This window comes from Calidris pugnax, unplaced genomic scaffold (genome assembly GCF_001431845.1).
Source record: "Calidris pugnax isolate Ruff unplaced genomic scaffold, ASM143184v1 scaffold244, whole genome shotgun sequence".
Taxonomy (NCBI): Eukaryota; Metazoa; Chordata; class Aves; order Charadriiformes; family Scolopacidae; genus Calidris; species Calidris pugnax.
In genome coordinates, this window is record NW_015091141.1 from 541,660 (window position 1) to 561,179 (window position 19,520).

Sequence of the window (19,520 nt, forward strand, 5' to 3'; positions counted from 1 at the left end):
ACTGCCACGTCAATTTAGAGTGTGAAGTAAGGTGTAGCAGTGAAGTTTGGGGGTCTCAGGCTCTGCCCACACAACACGCTGTTTGATCCTGCACAGGTCAGTTGGTTTTCTCGATGCTTCTCTGTCCCTCTGGCCCAACACAGAGATATTCACCTCACCAACTCTGGAGCAAGTTTTGCCATGGTTCTGTAGGACCTGTGGTGGTGGTGTCTCCATGATTACTGGAACAGACAAGCAGTGAGGGAGCTGCCATGTGAAACAGAGCAAATGGCTTCTCTTGTGCCACCGATGATGCCAGAGAACAGAAGGAGCAGGACCCCGAGCTCTGGAGTTGGCTGGCAATCACGGGATAGTTTAGGGTTCTTCTCCACTCGAGTCATCTGCAGTAGACCTCCTGCTTTTTCTGGGAATTGAATTCCTCAGACTCCTGAGCATTGTAATAGCCTATAGGTCATTCTAAAATAAATTTGTAGCCTTTTTGTGCATGTACTTTCCTAGAAGTGTAAGGCTCTTGAACAACTACATAATGTAATGAGGAGATTGTTGGCTGGCAGCCGTACAAGGGAAGTGTGTGGCCACGACCTACAGAAGCAGCATTTTCTGTTCTAAGGGGCTGGTCCTGGGATAAGGCTCCAGAGTGTTCAACCACATACCTGAAACCTCAGTGCCCACTGGTTTCTGTCTCTCTCTCACAAATTGCCTGCTCCGAAAGTAATTCCTGGGATGGCTTAGACACTTCCTCTTAGCCAAAGCTCAGTGAATCACACTGAATGCTTTTTGTCATCCACCACATTTTCTTAGTGAGACCCAGGGTACTCAAACATCTCTGTGAAGCTCTTGGGGAAGCCCATGTTTCAATATAACCTTTCCTGTCTTCTACAAAAAAAAAAGACTTTATTATTTGGGGAGACACTTTAAACCAGAGCTGTCTGCTAGACAAGAGTGTTCTCTCCCAGGGGGAGTAAACTGTGTAACTTAATTAATTCAGATTATTTCAAAGAGAAAAGGTTTTGGTTTTTTAAATAATGTGAGAGTCACACAGATACTATAGTGATGGGGCTTACACAGATTAAGAGTTTTATTTCTGTTTGAGCTCCTGAGTCACCTTTTGGTCCGCGGCAGCTCACTCCATTACTCTTCCCTCATCTTCTTACCTGTAGAAAGGGATAATAGGGGCACCCTTGGCTGGTGCAAGTTTGCAGAAGATGGATTGGTTTTATTTATGTGAAGTGATTTGAGATCTTTCAAAGAAAAATGCCTTGCTCGGCCTCCTTGGTGCCTTTGTTTGAAACATCACATTAAATGTTCATGTGCAGTACGTCACCATTGCAATCCAAAACCTTTCCTATTTGTCTTTAAAGTATTGGGAATGCAGCAAGCCCAAGAGGCAATAGAAAAGTGGCAGGTTTGATGGGGTTAGCAGTGTGTCAAAAACATATGAATGCTGGGATTAATAGGCAGTGATTGCTTTGAAATGTCTCTAATGCCCCCGGGGCGGCCGCTTTCCTCCCTTCCTCTGAAAGAGGCAGAGATTCACACAAGTGCTGTATCCATGCGAGCACAAATTAAAGGGGAGTTCCCTGCCTGCTGCTAGCGTGGGGTCCCCCTTCTGATGAAAGCTTGGGAAAAGAGAAAGATTTCTCCAGTCCCTTTGTCATCATCGGGTCTGGCTGTCTGATTTCTAGGCCTTGCGCTTGCTTTAGCGTGGCGTTTCCGAGCTGGAAGACAGAGGGGTGCTTTTAATGGAGCCGAGAGAAACACATCCTTTGTCTTTAGGCTTAAACCCACCATAAAGAGAACCTGTGCTTCCCACTGAAAGTGTGTAAGGGCTCACAAACCCAGAAAGGTTGAGGACTGCGTTTCGAGGAAACCGCCGCTCAGTCAACAGGGCTGAGCAGTGAATGGCACGGGCTTTTCTCCAAGTGGGGATTTGGTTTCCTTGTCTTGTTTCTTTTCAGCTGGTGTGAAGTTCAGAGTCCTCGAGCAGCAGGATGGAAAACCTCTTCGACTCCTGATGCAGGTAAGGTGCCCGCCGTGACATTTTCTGCTGCAGGCTTTGCCTGAGACAAAAAATCCTTTTGCCTGCCCAAAGTCCTTCTCTTCTGTAGCAGTTCTGAAACTGCTCCCGCTGAAACGTCCCACTTTAAAAGCTGCAAAATGCTGAAACAAGGGAAATGCATTTCCCATCGCTGCTGCTGCTTTCTCTTCTTTTTAACACCCTGCTTGAATCCTCTGTTTAGAGAAAATGCTGTGCCCTGTGTAGTGCAAAATGAAATGTGAAAGACAGGAGAAACATGGAGCTCTGTTACTTCTGGAATTAAGACTTGACATCATTATCACCTCCATTCCTGGCTCTAGGCAGCTTCACCTTAGTAATTGCTGAGCAGTGAGGGAAGCAAAAGGCAGCAACTCAACCATCCAGAATGAAGGACCAGTAAAAGGTCTTCCCCTCCGGATGTGCTGAAAAGCCTTGGCTGCTCCATGGTGCTGGCACGATGAGTGTGTGGGCACAACAAGAGAAGGAAGGGCCTGCTGTTATTCTCCTAGGTGGCTCTGGCAAGGTGTCTAGGAAATGCTCACCTCTGCTTTTGCGACCTCGCAGTTCCATGCTCTGTCGTCGGAGATACCAAAGGAAATCTTTTTCTAAGAAGAAATGATATGATGGCACCACTCATTGCGCCTTCAGGATTGTGAAATATTTCCATTTCCTGGCGTTGCGGGCATACTGCCATATCACAGGGGTGCTTTGCTTACTCTTTGCATCCTAGGAGGAGCATATAGAATTTATAAAAAACACTTGGGCGCTGGGGGAGTGTGTGGGAAGGAATGAACTGCAGCTTCCCAGGTTTTTTTTGCTTTTTCCATCACGATTTCCCATCGCTGCTGCTGCTTTCTCTTCTGTTTAACACCCTGCTTGAATCCTCTGTTTAGAGAAAATGCTGTGCCCTGTGTAGTGCAAAATGAAATGTGAAAGACAGGAGAAACATGGAGCTCTGTTACTTCTGGAATTAAGACTTGACATCATTATCACCTCCATTCCTGGCTCTAGGCAGCTTCACCTTAGTAATTGCTGAGCAGTGAGGGAAGCAAAAGGCAGCAGCTCAACCATCCAGAATGAAGGACCAGTAAAAGGTCTTCTCCTCCAGATGTGCTGAAAAGCCTTGGCTGCTCCGTGGTGCTGGCAGGGTGAGTGTGTGGGCACAACAAGAGAAGGAAGGGCCTCCTGTTATTCTCCTTGGTGGCTCTGGCAAGGTGTCTAGGAAATGCTCACCTCTGCTTTTGCAACCTCACAGCTCCATGCTCTGTCGTCGGAGATACCAAAGGAAATCTTTTTCTAAGAAGAAATGATATGATGGCACCACTCATTGCGCCTTCAGGATTGTGAAATGTCCATTTCCCGGCGTTGCGGGCGTACTGCCATATCACAGGGGTGCTTTGCTTACCCCTCCGGATGTGCTGAAAAGCCTTGGCTGCTCCATGGTGCTGGCACGATGAGTGTGTGGGCACAACAAGAGAAGGAAGGGCCTGCTGTTATTCTCCTAGGTGGCTCTGGCAAGGTGTCTAGGAAATGCTCACCTCTGCTTTTGCGACCTCGCAGTTCCATGCTCTGTCGTCGGAGATACCAAAGGAAATCTTTTTCTAAGAAGAAATGATATGATGGCACCACTCATTGCGCCTTCAGGATTGTGAAATATTTCCATTTCCTGGCGTTGCGGGCATACTGCCATATCACAGGGGTGCTTTGCTTACTCTTTGCATCCTAGGAGGAGCGTATAGAATTTATAAAAAACACTTGGGCGCTGGGGGAGTGTGTGGGAAGGAATGAACTGCAGCTTCCCAGGTTTTTTTTGCTTTTTCCATCACCGGTCCAGCCCCAGTCCTGTCTCAGCAGAGGTCAGATTAGCCCGGAACCAACACACCAGCAACAGCAATTCAGAAGGGAATCCCTTCAACAGATGTCTTTTAGGGCAAAACTAGCATTTCCGAAGCACACTGTCCTCCCAGTTCCTCTCTTTCAGTAGGGTAGTGGTATAAGAACCATAATCTGCCATTCTCCGTGGCCAGAAAACTCCATAAAAAGGAAACCAGACACCAAAGATGAGATGCAGGAGCCGCTGAGCAGAGAACTTGGCATCAGTGTGTCTGTGAGACGAGGTGGATGGCTTCTCCAGAGGAAAAAGATCACGACTTAGAGAGCAGAGGCAGTGAGTCATAAGAATATGATGAATTTTCCTTGGAGCACTGCAGAAAGATCCTCTTGCTATCTCGAATATAGCATAAGTCATCATACCAAGAGGTGGAAGTGCTTTAGTGGATGTCTCTCTTGGCCTTCTGTTCAAATAATAATGAGCAGAGAGTCAGTAAAGGCACTTTTTTGCTCTCCTTGTGCTGGTGGAAATGGAAAAGGGGCTTGTGTCAGAAATCCTGCTGAACATACTGCTTTCTTGAGAGGTCTTTTGAGAGGACAATGTAAAAAGCCTGGTTTGAAGTGACACGCTAAAATTCTTATTTATGCTACATGACAATGTTCCTTTCTAGAAGCAGTGGCTTTGTCCCCGCCCCACACAGTAGCCCCCTGGAGCCGTGCCCGCTGGAAGTAAGGCCGTATTGCAGGCAACTGTGCCCAAAATAATTCAAGCTACTGGTGACTGATACATCCACAGCTGTCCTTTGGGGCGCTGGTAATGGATTAGAAATCAATAGTGCTGGGTTTGAGCATTCACATTCAGCTTGTGGTTGGGCCGAGTGATTATTTTTTATTTTTAAGAGAGTGTCACCAGAATGTAAAGTCCAGGCACAGGCAGGCGGAGGGTGGGGGATGATATTTCCATTCCAGATGCTGTTTAATTTTCTCCAGGAAGTCTTACATAGTGCAGTATTTTCATTAGTGCTTAAAATCTTTTTATTTTGATGCACGAGAAGAAATATTTCCGGCAGTGTGGCTCAACTGAACTGATAGCCCAGTGAGAAGCCCCGATGAGTTTGATTCATCCACATACCTTCTGCCAGAATTGCTTCGGAAAGGGTTAAGGAAAAGAGGAAGGGAAAAAAGAACGGCTGCATTATGAGACAAAGGATGTGTATTATATCAGGGTATATTATAGCTTTAGTGTACAGAGATTGCATAAAAGGCACTCATATTGTCACTTCCCTAATAAATAGTAGCCTTTGTTTTGCTGGTTTCCAATAATAATAGGAAAGGCAGACACGTGTAATTGCGCTGGGCGTAAAACCATCCCGTGTTATTCTCCGTAGGCAAGTGTTAGTGCTGGGTGTCACCCCTCTGCTGGGGATGGCTGTCAGCGAGCCGTGTTGTGTCCAACCCTCCCAGCCCACGGAGCTGGTACTCAGAGGAACACACACTGCCTATCCTCCATGTATAGCAACTCTTCCCAACCTCCCCCAGCATGTTTTCACTTAAAACATACTGGTTTGCCCACAGCTGAGGAAATAGGCAGAAATAGCTACTCAGGTTTTACTGGTGTTTGTTTTTGGGGCAGGTTTCTTTGGTCTTTTTTGGTTTTTTTCTATTTTTTCTGATTTTTTTAGCTGTCTGTGACCGCAGGGCAATGTGGTTGGTTACAGTTATGCAGAGCGTCCCATAAATGCTGTGGTTGATCCTCAGCCTTTCGGTGTTTGAAATAGGAGCTGCATGAGTTGGGGTTAGACACGCTCAGGGGGAATGAGCTCTCCCATCGCTGCCACAAATGTTCATTTTGATGGCATCCAGAACGGGCCTGCTGTTATTCTCCTAGGTGGCTCTGGCAAGGTGTCTAGGAAATGCTCACCTCTGCTTTTGCGACCTCGCAGTTCCATGCTCTGTCGTCGGAGATACCAAAGGAAATCTTTTTCTAAGAAGAAATGATATGATGGCACCACTCATTGCGCCTTCAGGATTGTGAAATATTTCCATTTCCTGGCGTTGCGGGCATACTGCCATATCACAGGGGTGCTTTGCTTACTCTTTGCATCCTAGGAGGAGCATATAGAATTTATAAAAAACACTTGGGCGCTGGGGGAGTGTGTGGGAAGGAATGAACTGCAGCTTCCCAGGTTTTTTTTGCTTTTTCCATCACCGGTCCAGCCCCAGTCCTGTCTCAGCAGAGGTCAGATTAGCCCGGAACCAACACACCAGCAACAGCAATTCAGAAGGGAATCCCTTCAACAGATGTCTTTTAGGGCAAAACTAGCATTTCCGAAGCACACTGTCCTCCCAGTTCCTCTCTTTCAGTAGGGTAGTGGTATAAGAACCATAATCTGCCATTCTCCGTGGCCAGAAAACTCCATAAAAAGGAAACCAGACACCAAAGATGAGATGCAGGAGCCGCTGAGCAGAGAACTTGGCATCAGTGTGTCTGTGAGATGAGGTGGATGGCTTCTCCAGGGGAAAAAGATCACGACTTAGAGAGCAGAGGCAGTGAGTCATAAGAATATGATGAATTTTCCTTGGAGCACTGCAGAAAGATCCTCTTGCTATCTCGAATATAGCATAAGTCATCATACCAAGAGGTGGAAGTGCTTTAGTGGATGTCTCTCTTGGCCTTCTGTTCAAATAATAATGAGCAGAGAGTCAGTAAAGGCACTTTTTTGCTCTCCTTGTGCTGGTGGAAATGGAAAAGGGGCTTGTGTCAGAAATCCTGCTGAACATACTGCTTTCTTGAGAGGTCTTTTGAGAGGACAATGTAAAAAGCCTGGTTTGAAGTGACACGCTAAAATTCTTATTTATGCTACATGACAATGTTCCTTTCTAGAAGCAGTGGCTTTGTCCCCGCCCCACACAGTAGCCCCCTGGAGCCGTGCCCGCTGGAAGTACAGCATATTGCAGGCAACTGTGCCCAAAATAATTCAAGCTACTGGTGACTGATACATCCACAGCTGTCCTTTGGGGCGCTGGTAATGGATTAGAAATCAATAGTGCTGGGTTTGAGCATTCACATTCAGCTTGTGGTTGGGCCGAGTGATTATTTTTTATTTTTAAGAGAGTGTCACCAGAATGTAAAGTCCAGGCACAGGCAGGCGGAGGGTGGGGGATGATATTTCCATTCCAGATGCTGTTTAATTTTCTCCAGGAAGTCTTACATAGTGCAGTATTTTCATTAGTGCTTAAAATCTTTTTATTTTGGTGCACGAGAAGAAATATTTCCGGCGGTGTGGCTCAACTGAACTGATAGCCCAGTGAGAAGCCCCGATGAGTTTGATTCATCCACATACCTTCTGCCAGAATTGCTTCGGAAAGGGTTAAGGAAAAGAGGAAGGGAAAAAAGAACTGCTGCATTATGAGACAAAGGATGTGTATTATATCAGGGTATATTATAGCTTTAGTGTACAGAGATTGCATAAAAGGCACTCATATTGTCACTTCCCTAATAAATAGTAGCCTTTGTTTTGCTGGTTTCCAATAATAATAGGGAAGGCAGACACGTGTAATTGCGCTGGGCGTAAAACCACCTCGTGTTATTCTCCGTAGGCAAGTGTTAGTGCTGGTGTCACCCCTCTGCTGGGGATGGCTGTCAGCGAGCCGTGTTGTGTCCAACCCTCCCAGCCCACGGAGCTGGTACTCAGAGGAACACACACTGCCTATCCTCCATGTATAGCAACTCTTCCCAACCTCCCCCAGCATGTTTTCACTTAAAACATACTGGTTTGCCCACAGCTGAGGAAATAGGCAGAAATAGCTACTCAGGTTTTACTGGTGTTTGTTTTTGGGGCAGGTTTCTTTGGTCTTTTTTGGTTTTTTTCTATTTTTTCTGATTTTTTTAGCTGTCTGTGACCGCAGGGCAATGTGGTTGGTTACAGTTATGCAGAGCGTCCCATAAATGCTGTGGTTGATCCTCAGCCTTTTGGTGTTTGAAATAGGAGCTGCACGAGTTGGGGTTAGACACGCTCAGGGGGAATGAGCTCTCCCATCGCTGCCACAAATGTTCATTTTGATGGCATCCAGAACTGGTGTCCCATTAAGCTGTTGGGACCCATTTAATGTCTGTGTCCCGCAGCCGGACCACGCTGGGTCTGCCTGTTCTTTGGGTTCCCTCAGCCTGTGCAAGCTGCTGCCCCGGCCTTTTTCCTAAATTTCATGGGGATGCTCCTGCATACAGGCATTTTCTCCTTCTGCTTCTGCTATTTTCTGTGTTGAAACTCATCTGACAAAGGTCTCCAGGATTAATTCTAATGAACTCTTTGCTTTGTCCCCCTTTCCCAGAGCTCCGTCTCTGTAGGGACTCTGTGTTTTTCCCCCCTCTCTCCGTGAGCTGGACCAAACTGGGGGCATGGGCAAACTCCCAGAAAACCGGTTGCTCTTCAGTGGACAAAAGAAATATTCAGTTTTTTGACAAAGTAGTGACTGTCTGCATGGTTTTTGATGTCTCCTTTTTGTGGCTGGATTTTCTACTGTGAATTACCATCTCCTTTCACAGAGCTTCTCACTTGGTTCCAACACAGCTGGACCCTTTCTTCAGAGGAGGGTGTCCTCCCATTTCTGCCCACTGTCCAAGCGTCCTCTAGCTCTGTAGGTCCCCTCACCTTGGCATCTCTCATGGTCTGTTTTGCGAGACCCACTGTTTCTGTGCAATCTGTTCACTCTTCTGGAGACAAACTATTGCTGTTCGTCCTTTTCATGCATCAGATCTTGGCCAGACTGGATCGATCCTCTGGACTTCACCTATCTCTCTACCCTGCAAAGCTTTGCTGCAATGAGATTTTTCCAAGGTCTAATGTGCTCCTGTCCTCCCTCGTCCAGCCAGTGCGTCTGTCTGTCTCCTCCATCTTCCAAAAGCCCAACACAGCAACTTTGTGACCTTAATCGAAGGCCACAGATTTGGTAGGCAGAGGCTCCAGACCTGGTCGTTCTTGGGATGGTGATCGAAATCAAATTAGGAAAGATTAACTCAGCCAAGGAGTCTTAATTTCTGATGGTGATGAGCAGCAGCCCTGTGTGGCGTTGTGTGGTGTGCGTCCTGTTCTGCCAGGACTCCCTTCCCCTGGGTGGGTTTTAGGGGATTCCAGGTTAAAGCACAGCTGTGGGTGAGGGCGTAGCACATGAAAGCGGTAGGTTCATAAAAGATATGGGTTAATTGGCACGTTCTAGAGGAGTTCCTCAAGTCATGGTGCATTCCCAGTGGGGCATTACTGGCTGTGGTGGTACCCCATCTCTCTAGCTACCCCAACCAGGCACTGGTTCCACACCCTCCCGTGGTGAGCATCGCTCTCAAACCCTGCTGGTGCCTGCGTCTGCTTCTCTGCTTGACAACCACCCTGATCATACTCCTTGCCAAGCTCAGTTCAGTAATGTTTCGGGATGCTGTAGAGAGCTTTAGTCAGGCAGAGAGGGACTCTGAGGCTGTGGGAGCAGCAGTATTGATGTTTTAAGAGGCCAGTGCTCTCCAAAAGTTGCTCTCACTCTCCTCAGCTGCCCGTGTTCTCTACTGCAACACATTTTTATTGCTGTTGTCCCTCTTCTCCTCTACAGATCAACCCTCTCTCGTACGGTAGTGTGGTACAGACATACAGGCTACCAACCTACAGCTGTTACCCAAAGGATTCCTGGGCATCTCTCTGCAAGAAGCTGTTCCTTGGAGAGCTCATCTACCCCTGGAAACACAAAGAAGAGAAGCAGGACTAAAGACAGCAACAGAGCTTGAAAGACTGGGTCAGAAAAACGTATTGAATCCTAATTCTTTTGGACCAAAGGCATCTCAGAGCCAGCAACTGCTGGATCCCTTTAATTAGATTTTGGTAACATGGGAGGGGCTGAATTTTTCAAAAGCAAGTTTTTTTAAATGTTATTTTTCAACTTTCCTCTTCCCTTGCGCTGTGTTTGTGTAATAGGCTAATGATTATTTTTGAAGCAAAAGGTTAAACCCATCAGTGCCTCATGGAGCCAGTCATGGAGGAAGTACCTCTGCAATGGTTTGGTGATGTGTGTATATATATATTTATCCCTCCATGTAAGCTCACAGGCCCTATTAAAACACCCCTTTGGGTGGTTCAAAGCCGCGATGCTGAGGTGTGCTCTGCCAAATGTTTTGGACCTTTTATGCTTCAGCCTTCAAGCCAGGTGACCAAAACCAAGGCGAAGGGTCAGCTTTTCGAGTCATACACTGAAAACCACAGCGGGGTTGCCTGGGCTCAGAGGGTATTTATTCTTTTCCTTTTGGGTGGGCTTGGATTCACCCCCACCGCAGCAAGAGGGGAGGAGTTAAGCGTAAAAACAGCAGGGCTGGAGGCCTGGAAACACAGACTGCTCTGCCTGCTGTCCCTTGGTGCCTCTCTGGTCTCATCTACAGTTTTTCAACAGCAAATAGTGGTTTTTGGGAGAGCTGAGCCCGGAGCTGAGCCTGGAGTTGACATGCAGAGCACACAGCCTCAGAGCCCGGGCTGCTCAGGCTTACGTGGCAACGAGCCACGGTAGCCCAGGGCTCTGGGCTCTGCCAAGGCTCGGGGCTGCTTTGCTCGGTCCCAGCGTTAGGGCAGACGTGGATTTGCTGAGCACAGCCCTGGCTGGTGTGTCTGCCAGGGGACCAGGGCCACCCGGCTCCTCAGGCAGCTCCACCAGCTGTGGAGCAGTGTGTGTCACACACCTTGTCATAGAATCATAGACTCATAGAATGGTCCAGGCCGGAAGGGACCTCCAAAGGCCATCTAGTCCGACCTCCCCACAGTCAGCAGGGACACCCCCAACTAGACCAGGTTGCCCAGGGCCTCGTCGAGCCTCTCCTTGAATATCTCCAGGGATGGGGCCTCAACCACCTCCCTGGGCAACCTCTTCCAGTGCTCCACCACCCTCACAGTGAAGAACCCTCTCCTCATCTCCAGTCTAAATCTGTTCCCCTCCAGCTTGAAGTCATTGCCCCTCGTCCTGTCACTGCAGGCCTTTCTAAACAGGCTCTCCCCAGCCTTCCTGTAGGCCCCTTCAGGTACTGGAAGGCCGCTATTAGGTCTCCCCGGAGCCTCCTCTTCTTCAGGCTGAACAACCCCAGCTCCCTCAGCCTGTCCTCGTACCAGAGGTGCTCCATCCCCCTGATCATCCTTGTGGCCCTCCTCTGGACCCTCTCCATCAGGTCCATGTCCTTCTTATATTGAGGGCTCCAGACCTGCACACAATACTCCAGGTGAGGTCTCACCAGAGCAGAGTAAAGCAGAGCAGAATCCCCTCTCTGGACCTGCTGGCAACGCATCTTTTGATGCAGCCCAGGATGGGATTGGCCTTCTGGGCTGCAAGTGCCCACTGCCTGCTCATGTCCAGCTTCTCATCCACCTTCACAGGGTCAGAACATCCTCCTCTTCCTCAGGGCCCTGCTGAGTGCCTTGCCGTGTGCTGCCTCAGCTTTTGCACTTTCTGATAATCAAGGGGCTTTTCAAGTGGTCTCAGATACCATCCATTTAAAGTCAGTTCTTTCCCTGAAACTGTAGACACCTTTCTTTTAGGAGGGTTTTCCTCAGTGTCCCGCTCTGATCGTGACCTCATTTTGATGTGAGTCTTCTGTTCCCTGTCTTGGGGAGGGTGTCCCTGTGCACAAGAGTGTGACGTCCCACCGGGTACTTTGTTGTCATGTGGACATTTACACACAGTCATTACCCAAAAGTACGCTTTCTCCAGGTCTGCTGGCTCCTGGTGCCCCAGCTGAGGTGAGGATGTCGTGTGGCCATACCCAGCAGTGGCTTTGCTCACCCAAAGTGACACCATCATCTGGAAGGTGGGAGGTGTCCTGGATCCTGCCCCCTTTTCCTCTGTCTGTACAAGGAACCAAGGACGGAGGAGGAAGAGGAAGATGTGTTGTTTTGCTCAGCCCTTCTCCGAAGGGTTGCCTGCATATCCCCATGGAGGTAGGGCGAGGAGCCATGGCAAGGAGCCCTGGGCTTTAGTAGCCTTCAGTCAGCACCTCCACTGGCAGGAAAAGAGTTTCCTGCACCAGCCCCATGTCTCATCCAGGCACTCAAAGCTGTCACAGGAGAGAAGGGGTTATGCCCCAGGAATTCAGGCTGCTCTAAGACATCCCTGGCCATATTTGGTTTGTCTGTAGCTGCTAAAGCCTCTTGTGGTGCAGCCACAGCTTGATTGGGAGGAAGTGGAGCTCTGTGGGCAGGTGCTTGGTCCTGACGCCCCTCAGCAGACAAACACTGGAGCTGCCAAGGTCTTGGAGTTTTCTTGAGGACATCATGAAGGAAGGCAGAGTTACCTGGGCACTGCTACCCAAAAAGGATCCAGGGCAGGACACATCATTGAAGAAAGCCAGTGTGGCCAAAGCCCCCACCACCGTCTGCCACCACAGCTCCAGGTGGGACATCACTGGCTGCAGAAACTGCAGAGATCTGTGTTCTTCTTTAACAATCAGTGCTTAAAACTCATAGAATCACAGAATCACAGAATCTTCTAGGTTGGAAGGGACCTTAAAGATCATCTTGTCCAACCGTCAACCTGACTGACAAAAATAGACACCCACACAACAAACAAGGAGCATCATCACTAAACCAGACCTCCCAGCACTACATCAACCCGTCTTTTGAACACCTCCAGGGATGGGGCCTCAACCCCCTCCCTGGGCAGCCCATTCCAATGGCTGAGAACCCTTTCAGTGAAAAAATTTTTCCTAATATCCAGCCTGAACCTCCCCTGGTGCAACTTGAGGCCATTTCCTCTCGTCCTGTCGCCTGTGACTTGAGAAAAGAGACCTCACCTACAAATACAGTGTCTTCTTGGGATATCGATGCCCAAGTGTTTCTCTCTGCTCCAGGTGTGAATATCTCCGGGTTACGATCCATTTAGTGGTGAATGGTCTGAATAATGTTTCTCCCTTCAGCTTAGGTTGGAGCCACGGAGCCCTGTCCTTACCTGGCACCCAGTGGAGCAGATTCACACTTTACCTCCTGTTCATCTTTCCCCTGCAGCTACTAAGGGATATTCCCCTGCTTCCTCCCACGCCTGCGTAGCTTGGTTTGCAAACCCCTGTGAGAAACTCTATTATTCTGGGTCTTGTGAAAGTAACATTCGTAATATTCCGGCTTTTAAAATCTTCATGAGACCAAACAGCTCATGATGGTCCTAATCGTGGCTGTCCTTTGGGATCAAGTGACCTGGAAGCCCCAGAGACAGCACAGAGCCATGAAAACCAGCAGATGTGACCTTCCTATTGGGAACCTGCCAAAGATATTAGATGTTCCAGTCTCGGGTGTGTTTATTAAAGGCTGATACTGACTCCGGGGGTGGTGAAACATCAAACTGAGAAAAAACTCCCCCTCAAACCCTGCATCTTCTGCGACACAGAGGACCTGGAGTAGCCCAGCTGGGAAATGCCAGCCCCTTGTGGGTGCAGTTCTGCGTCAGGCAGAGCTGGGGCCTGAGGACTCTTCCTCACACGCGGTGCTCTCCTTGCCCGTGACGGTATCAGAGCTGGTGAGTTCCTTCTGCTGGACATTTGCCACGTCTCTCCTCTTCCTTTCCAGTCGCTGCTGTGGAAGAGTCTTCCCCCACCCTTTTCCGATGCTGCGCAGAGACATTACAGCAACTTAGCAGACATCCTGCTCGGGAACATTTGACCTTATGTCATCTCTCTAATTAGAACTTGGGATCGGCATCATCGTCCACAGCAGCACAGACTGGCCTGGCGCTGGGGCATTTCCTCAGGGAGGAGGCTGCCCGTCTCTTTATCCTCAGATAATTTATCCTCAGATCCATATTATCCATCTCAGTCCTTGGATGAGAAGTAGTTAAAGATTTCAGATCTTCTCCGATTCCTACCACGCAGCCCTTACAGCAGGCAACAAGCTGCCTTTGCCAACCATCATTCAAAGACTGTAATCTTGCAGACTTTTTTTAATACTGCATTTCCTTATTATTATTTCTTCCACTTTATGGTTCCCGGCGCTGGCACACGGCTCGATACGCCTCTTTACACGGGCATGGGGTTTTGTGAAGGAAAACCTTATTCACTGCCTGCAAAACTCCATCCTAGATAGAAATTCTGCCTTTGAGAAATACTTTCCCGACCAGAAGAGCACGTGACGATGCTGAAAGGAAATCTCGGTAATTACACTGCAGTGAGGGCTCTGGTTATGGTTTTGGGAGTTTTCCCTCATCCTGCAGCTGGACTGTGCCTTGTTCTGCTGAATCAGGCCCACAGAAGGAGCACTGCACGTATGTATGATCCGTGTGTTGACTTTTGCTCTCAGGAGGAAAAGCTCCTGTTTTGTCATCGTGCAGATAACGAGTTGCTTTCCTTCTGCTCCGTGCTGCCCCATCCTGCTGCTGCAACACCATCTTCTTCCCTTGGGGATTTACTGTTTGTGCTCAGACCTGCTGACTACACCCTCACAGGATCACAAACTGGTCGGGGTTGGAAGGGGCCTCTCAGGATCATCTGGTCCAACGCCCCTGCTCAAGCAGGGCCACCCAGGACCATGTCCAGATGCCTTTTGAATATCTCCAAGGATGGAGACTCCACCACCTCCCTGGACAACCTGTGCCAGTGCTCACAGTAAAAAAGTGGTTCCTGATCTTCAGCAGTGTTTCAGTTCATGCCCATTGACTCTTGTCCTGTGGTCGTCTCGTGCTGAGCTGGGAGACGCCATAACTCGAATCTCTTTAGCAAATTTGAAGATTTGCAGTCCCATGTTGTCAGTGTTGCTGAGACCAACCACTCGGTTGTATTCAGGGACTCTTCAGCAGTCCCTTTGCCTTTTGGGGGGTATGGAAGCTCTCTGCAGGTAGGAGTTCACCTGCTCATTGGCTCAGTGACCTGACCTGCTCTTTGCCAGCTTTTCTGGACCTGGTAGCAGAGAGAGCACTTGTTCTCCAGCCCAAGTCACTGCCTGCCTTAAGCAGAGAGTGGAAGCTCTGGGAAATGTGGAGCAGAAGGCCCTAAGAGGCAGCGTGCGGGTCTGCTTGGATGGGGAGTGCCTTTGTGCGTGCTCTCGAGCTCTGCAGCACCCTGTGGATACGGGTGGGATGTGCCTGGATGGTCCTTCCACACGAGGTGAGGCCACAGGGCTCACCAGGCTAGTGCAGGAGCTTTGGGGTTGTCTTCTACTGTGCAAGATAAACTTTTTCAGAGGAACCCAAACTTTGTGTGGGCATCAGATCTGCCTTCCCGGGTGAGAAGAGTGTGTCCATCACCTGTGCGTCCGGCTCACCAGTTTGTACTGGGAGAGCAACACCTTGGAAGAGTCTGACCCATTCAGCTCCCCGCTGGCAGCCTCACCCCCAGTCCTTGTCCACTCCTGGACCTCAAACCAGGAGTCCTCAAATTCCCCATTTATTGTCTGGGAAGGCTGAATCTGAGGTGGGCACGTGGGATTATGAACAGTGCAGGCGACAGAATGTAACCCTTTCCTTTCCAGAGGGGGGATGAGGCTCAGGAGAAGGTGGAGGGGCCGGGGTCCCCCTCTGCTCTCCCCTCGGGGGGGCGGGGGGGGGGCTGCAGGCACATCTCCCCTCCCTTGGGTTATTTAAACATCTGGCATTGGGGAAATTTATCAGGCCGTCACAACTGTTGTGGTCAATCCTCCTACTTACAATGTTCTCAGTTTTTAAATAAAGTATTAAAAAAAGAGTGCTGAAACATTTGCAGCTTAATTAGCAGCGTGTGTGAAGTTTGATGAGGAAGTCTGAGTTGCTGATTGGAAACCATTCCTCTTTGCGTTGACGTAACCCACCGAGTGTGAAGCAGGAGCAGAGCGCTCCCGTAGCCACCACGCGCTGTTTGTTTTAAAATGTCACCGTTGAGGTGACCTCTTTCCCACTGCAGCAGTTGGGCCACCAGCCCAGGGGACAAGCCCAGTTCCATGCCCGGCCAAGCTTTGTGCTCATCATGGCACCGTTCCTGGACCAAAGTGCTTGGTGGGTGATGGTGATGCCACCGGGGCCTATCTCGGCACGTCCCTGTGCCGCTGGGACCAGAGAGGCTCTGCGTGTTGCGGGTGCTTGTGTGTGAGAGTTTAGGGATGGAGATCTTCGTTCTGCTGACAGCTGTGGAGTTTTTTATTAATTAAACCTTTAATGGGAACCTGCAGCAGCACCTGCCACCACCGCGGGGACAGGGCAGGAGGCTGCTGGAGACCTGGCTCATCCTGAGGCCCGGCCAGGGGGTTCCTCGGTCTCTGGTCTCCCCATCCCTGGAGGGGCTCAAGGGCAGGTTGGAGGGGGCTTGGAGCAACGTGGTGTGGTGGGAGGTGTCCCTGCCCAGGGCAGGGGGTGGCACTGGGTGGGCTTTATGGTCCCTTCCAACCTGAACTGTTTGATGATTCTGTGACTATATGAAAGAAGATGGCTGAGGAGCTCAGTTTTTTCCTGTGGTTCAGTGAGGGGCTCCTTTGCTCCCCATGGGATGTGGGGCTGTTGGGCATGAGGGGCAGGATGGAGGGGGACAAACCTCTGCAGCCCTTGCACAGCACAGTCGGAGCAGGACCCAGGGCTGTGCCGGGGAATGACAGTGCCTTGTGGCCACTCCTCGCCCTCTTGCATCACATCCTTGAATTCTTTCCCTTTTCCCTTTATTTTCTTTCTTTTCCTCATTTCCTTTTCCTCATTTCCTTTTCCTCATTTCCTTTTCCCCTTTCCTTTTCCTCATTTCCTTTTCCCCTTTCCTTTCCCCTTTCCTTTCCCCTTTCCTTTCCCCTTTCCTTTCCCCTTTCCTTTCCCCTTCCCTTCCCTTCCCTTCCCTTCCCTTCCCCTTCCCTTTCCCCTTCCCCTTCCCCCAAAGGGCAGTTCCTCAGTGGATGGGGAAGGAGCAGTTTCTCAGGATGCTGGGGCTGGGACCGGGCTCCCTTGTTGCTGCTGGTGCCGATGCTCCCGGCCCGGCTGAGCATCCAGCTGGATGCAGGGCCGTGACCATGTCCGCACGTCACAGCAGCCTCCGCCGGGATCCCCCCTCTGCCTCTGCCCCACACCGCGGCTGCTGCCCTCAGCCCCTGGGACCGCCCCACCGCCCTCCCCGCGCTGCTCCTCTCTCGGGGGGACTCCCAGGGGTCCGGACTCTCCTTTGGTTTCCACCATCCCACCAAGGAGGTGAGAAACCACTTGAATGAGCCATAAACCAGGGCTCTGGGGCTGGTCCTGGAGGAGTGGTGGGACTGAGAACCAGAGGAGGAGAGGAGAGGAGAGGGAGAGGAGAGTCGAGTCAGATAAACCCACATCCAGCCACCTGACTGGGTAGTTTCCATAGACATTGGGGACCCCTGGACCTCAGAGGAAAGGACCCACAGGAGCTCACCCCATTCTCAGGCGCAGCATCTCTGCAGGGAGAGGAGAGGAGAGGAGAGGAGAGGAATTGAGTGGATTTCTGCCCATCTTCCTCCTCTGCCCGTTCCCTGCTGCTCTGGATCTGACGGGTTGATGGACAGAAATGAGAGGAAAGGCTTTTCTCTCCTCCTGGACTTTTACTCCCCTCTCTGCTCCCCCTGCTCCGCCATCCCGGGCTCTCTTCTGGGCTGAGAGTTTCTCCGCAGAGTTTCCCCTCTGAGCCCCGGCTCCCCAGGGAATGCCGTCACGTCTGTGATTTCATTTTGCTTTTAGCTCCTTTTCCGTTTTGCTGTCGCAGAGGCTGGATGAGCCGGGCTGTTTGGGAGGCCCCCCCCATGGTGGGGGCTGTGTTTGGCCCCTGCCAAGGCAGAGCAGCCAAACGGAGCAGCTCTGAGCGGGAGGGTACCCTCACCCCAGTGATACCCTCACCCCAGTGATACCCTCACCCCAGTGATACCCTCACCCCTGGGGACACCCTCACCCCCTGGGGATACAGCCCCCCGCCCCCCAAAGGAGTTTATACTCAGTGGCTCCAAGGCAGCAAATGAGCTCAAGCCCTCGGGCCGCAGCAGAGGAGAGGGGACCAGGCTGGGATGGCCGGAGTGGGGGGCAGCCCCCCATCCCAGAGCTCTGCCATCTCCCCTTGCCCTAGGAGCACGGAGGGAAGGGCTCCGACATCTGCCTCCCCCAGCTGGGCAGGGTGAGAGCATCACACTCCTGAGTGCAGCACCCAAGGGGCAGGGATGCTGCTCACCAGAGCACGGGAGGGTCCCTTGTCCCCAGAGCCACGGGCAGTGGGGTCTTGCCACCCCAGGGGGTGCTCAGACGAGGCATCTTGGTGCCCAGAGCGTGCATCTCAACTGGCTGAGGACTGATGCATTCATCACTGCCCGGTCCTCAGCGCTGCACGTCACCTCCGAGGGTGGAAGGTCCCCTTGGCTGCCCAGCTGGTGGGGCTGAGCTGGATGGGTTTTTCCAACTGCCCTGTGCCTGCTCTCAGTCCACCCCACTTCAGCCCATTTTACAGATTCCCCTTTGCCGGCCCCACTGTTGGGGGGTCTTTGGCAGAGGAGTCGGTGAGGGGGGTTACCCACGCGCCCACGGCTGTCCTGGCCCGTTGCTCAATGGCAGAGCGATGCCCGGGGAGGAAGGTGACTCAACCATGCAGTAAAAGACAGGTTTGGGCAGCAATTAATGTTTTATAAAAGCAAGAAATCTTGTTGCTGCCGTGACTTAAGGAGTGCGGGGCAGGGAGCGGAGGAGGAGGAGGAGGTGCCTGGAGGAAAGCAGGACAGAAGAGCTGGTTTACCAGCCCGAGGGAGGGCTACTGTCAGCCCCACCAAGCACAGGTTTCCATGCTGCTGGGCACAGCAGGAGCCCTGATTCCATGCTGACAAGCTCCAGCACCAATTACACTTAAGCTGGGAGGTGTCAAGCAGGATCAGGCTCCCAGGATGGAGAGAAACATGGAGACAAGAGGGTCAGGAAGAGGCAGGGGATTGGGGGGCAAGGTAGGAGGAGCAGAGGGACCCAGGGCACTGGGTGGGGGCATCTTTGTAGCAGAGAAGGATGTGATGGATGCTGGTGTCCTCCCAGCATCAGGCAGATGGGAAGGGATTCAAAACTGGGACAGGAAGGAGGGAGGTCAGGACCACTGTGCCCAGGGCTGGGGGCCACAGCCTGAAAGCTGGAAGAGGGACAAAGTGACACTGAGGGTGCTGGAGCGTGATGGGGCTGGGTGGTGGGCCCCATCCTGTCCCCTCATCACTGCCTTTGCCCAGCACTGGCCCATCAGGATGGAGCTGAACCACTCACCGGCATCTGTGGGGTCCCTGCACGTCCCGGTGTGTCCTTGCCCTGGGACCTGCAGTGCCACCACTTTGCACCATGGCACAAAGCTGTCCCGGGCAGAGCGGGGGCTCCTGCCTTTCCCTTCCCCAGCAGCGCCCCGGTGACGCTCAACCACTGCCACTGGCACCAGGAGGGACCCAACACCCCATGGTGGGACCCCAACATCCCATGGTGGGACCCCAACACCCTCCCATGGGACCTCATCTGCTGGGGGGGGAGCCATTTCCAGGGTGGTTTTGCAGTGAGGTCAAGGGGAAAAGCATCCCTTCCCCAGTCTCCATCCATCCCTTCCCCAGTCTCTATCCATCCCTTCTCCAGTCTCCATCCATCCCTTCTCCAGTCTCCATCCATCCCTTCTCCCCATCCATTTATCCCCTCTCCCCCTCCCCCCACCTCCCTCTCCCCGTCCACCCATCCCTTCTCCAGTCTCCAGTCT

General features: G+C 51.2%; 1 protein-coding gene across 1 annotated transcript in view; it reads left to right on the forward strand.

Annotated features, from left to right (window-relative positions):
- PIGQ (phosphatidylinositol glycan anchor biosynthesis class Q) overlaps positions 1 to 9,996 on the forward strand; it is an 81,656-nt gene extending 71,660 nt beyond the window's left edge. The window contains exons 10-11 of the mRNA XM_014958835.1: positions 1,959 to 2,020; positions 9,467 to 9,996. Coding sequence (XP_014814321.1) covers positions 1,959 to 2,020; positions 9,467 to 9,619 — 215 coding nt within the window. The 3' untranslated portion in view covers positions 9,620 to 9,996. The remainder of the gene's footprint in view (positions 1 to 1,958; positions 2,021 to 9,466) is intronic.
- Positions 9,997 to 19,520: the final 9,524 nt, after the last annotated feature.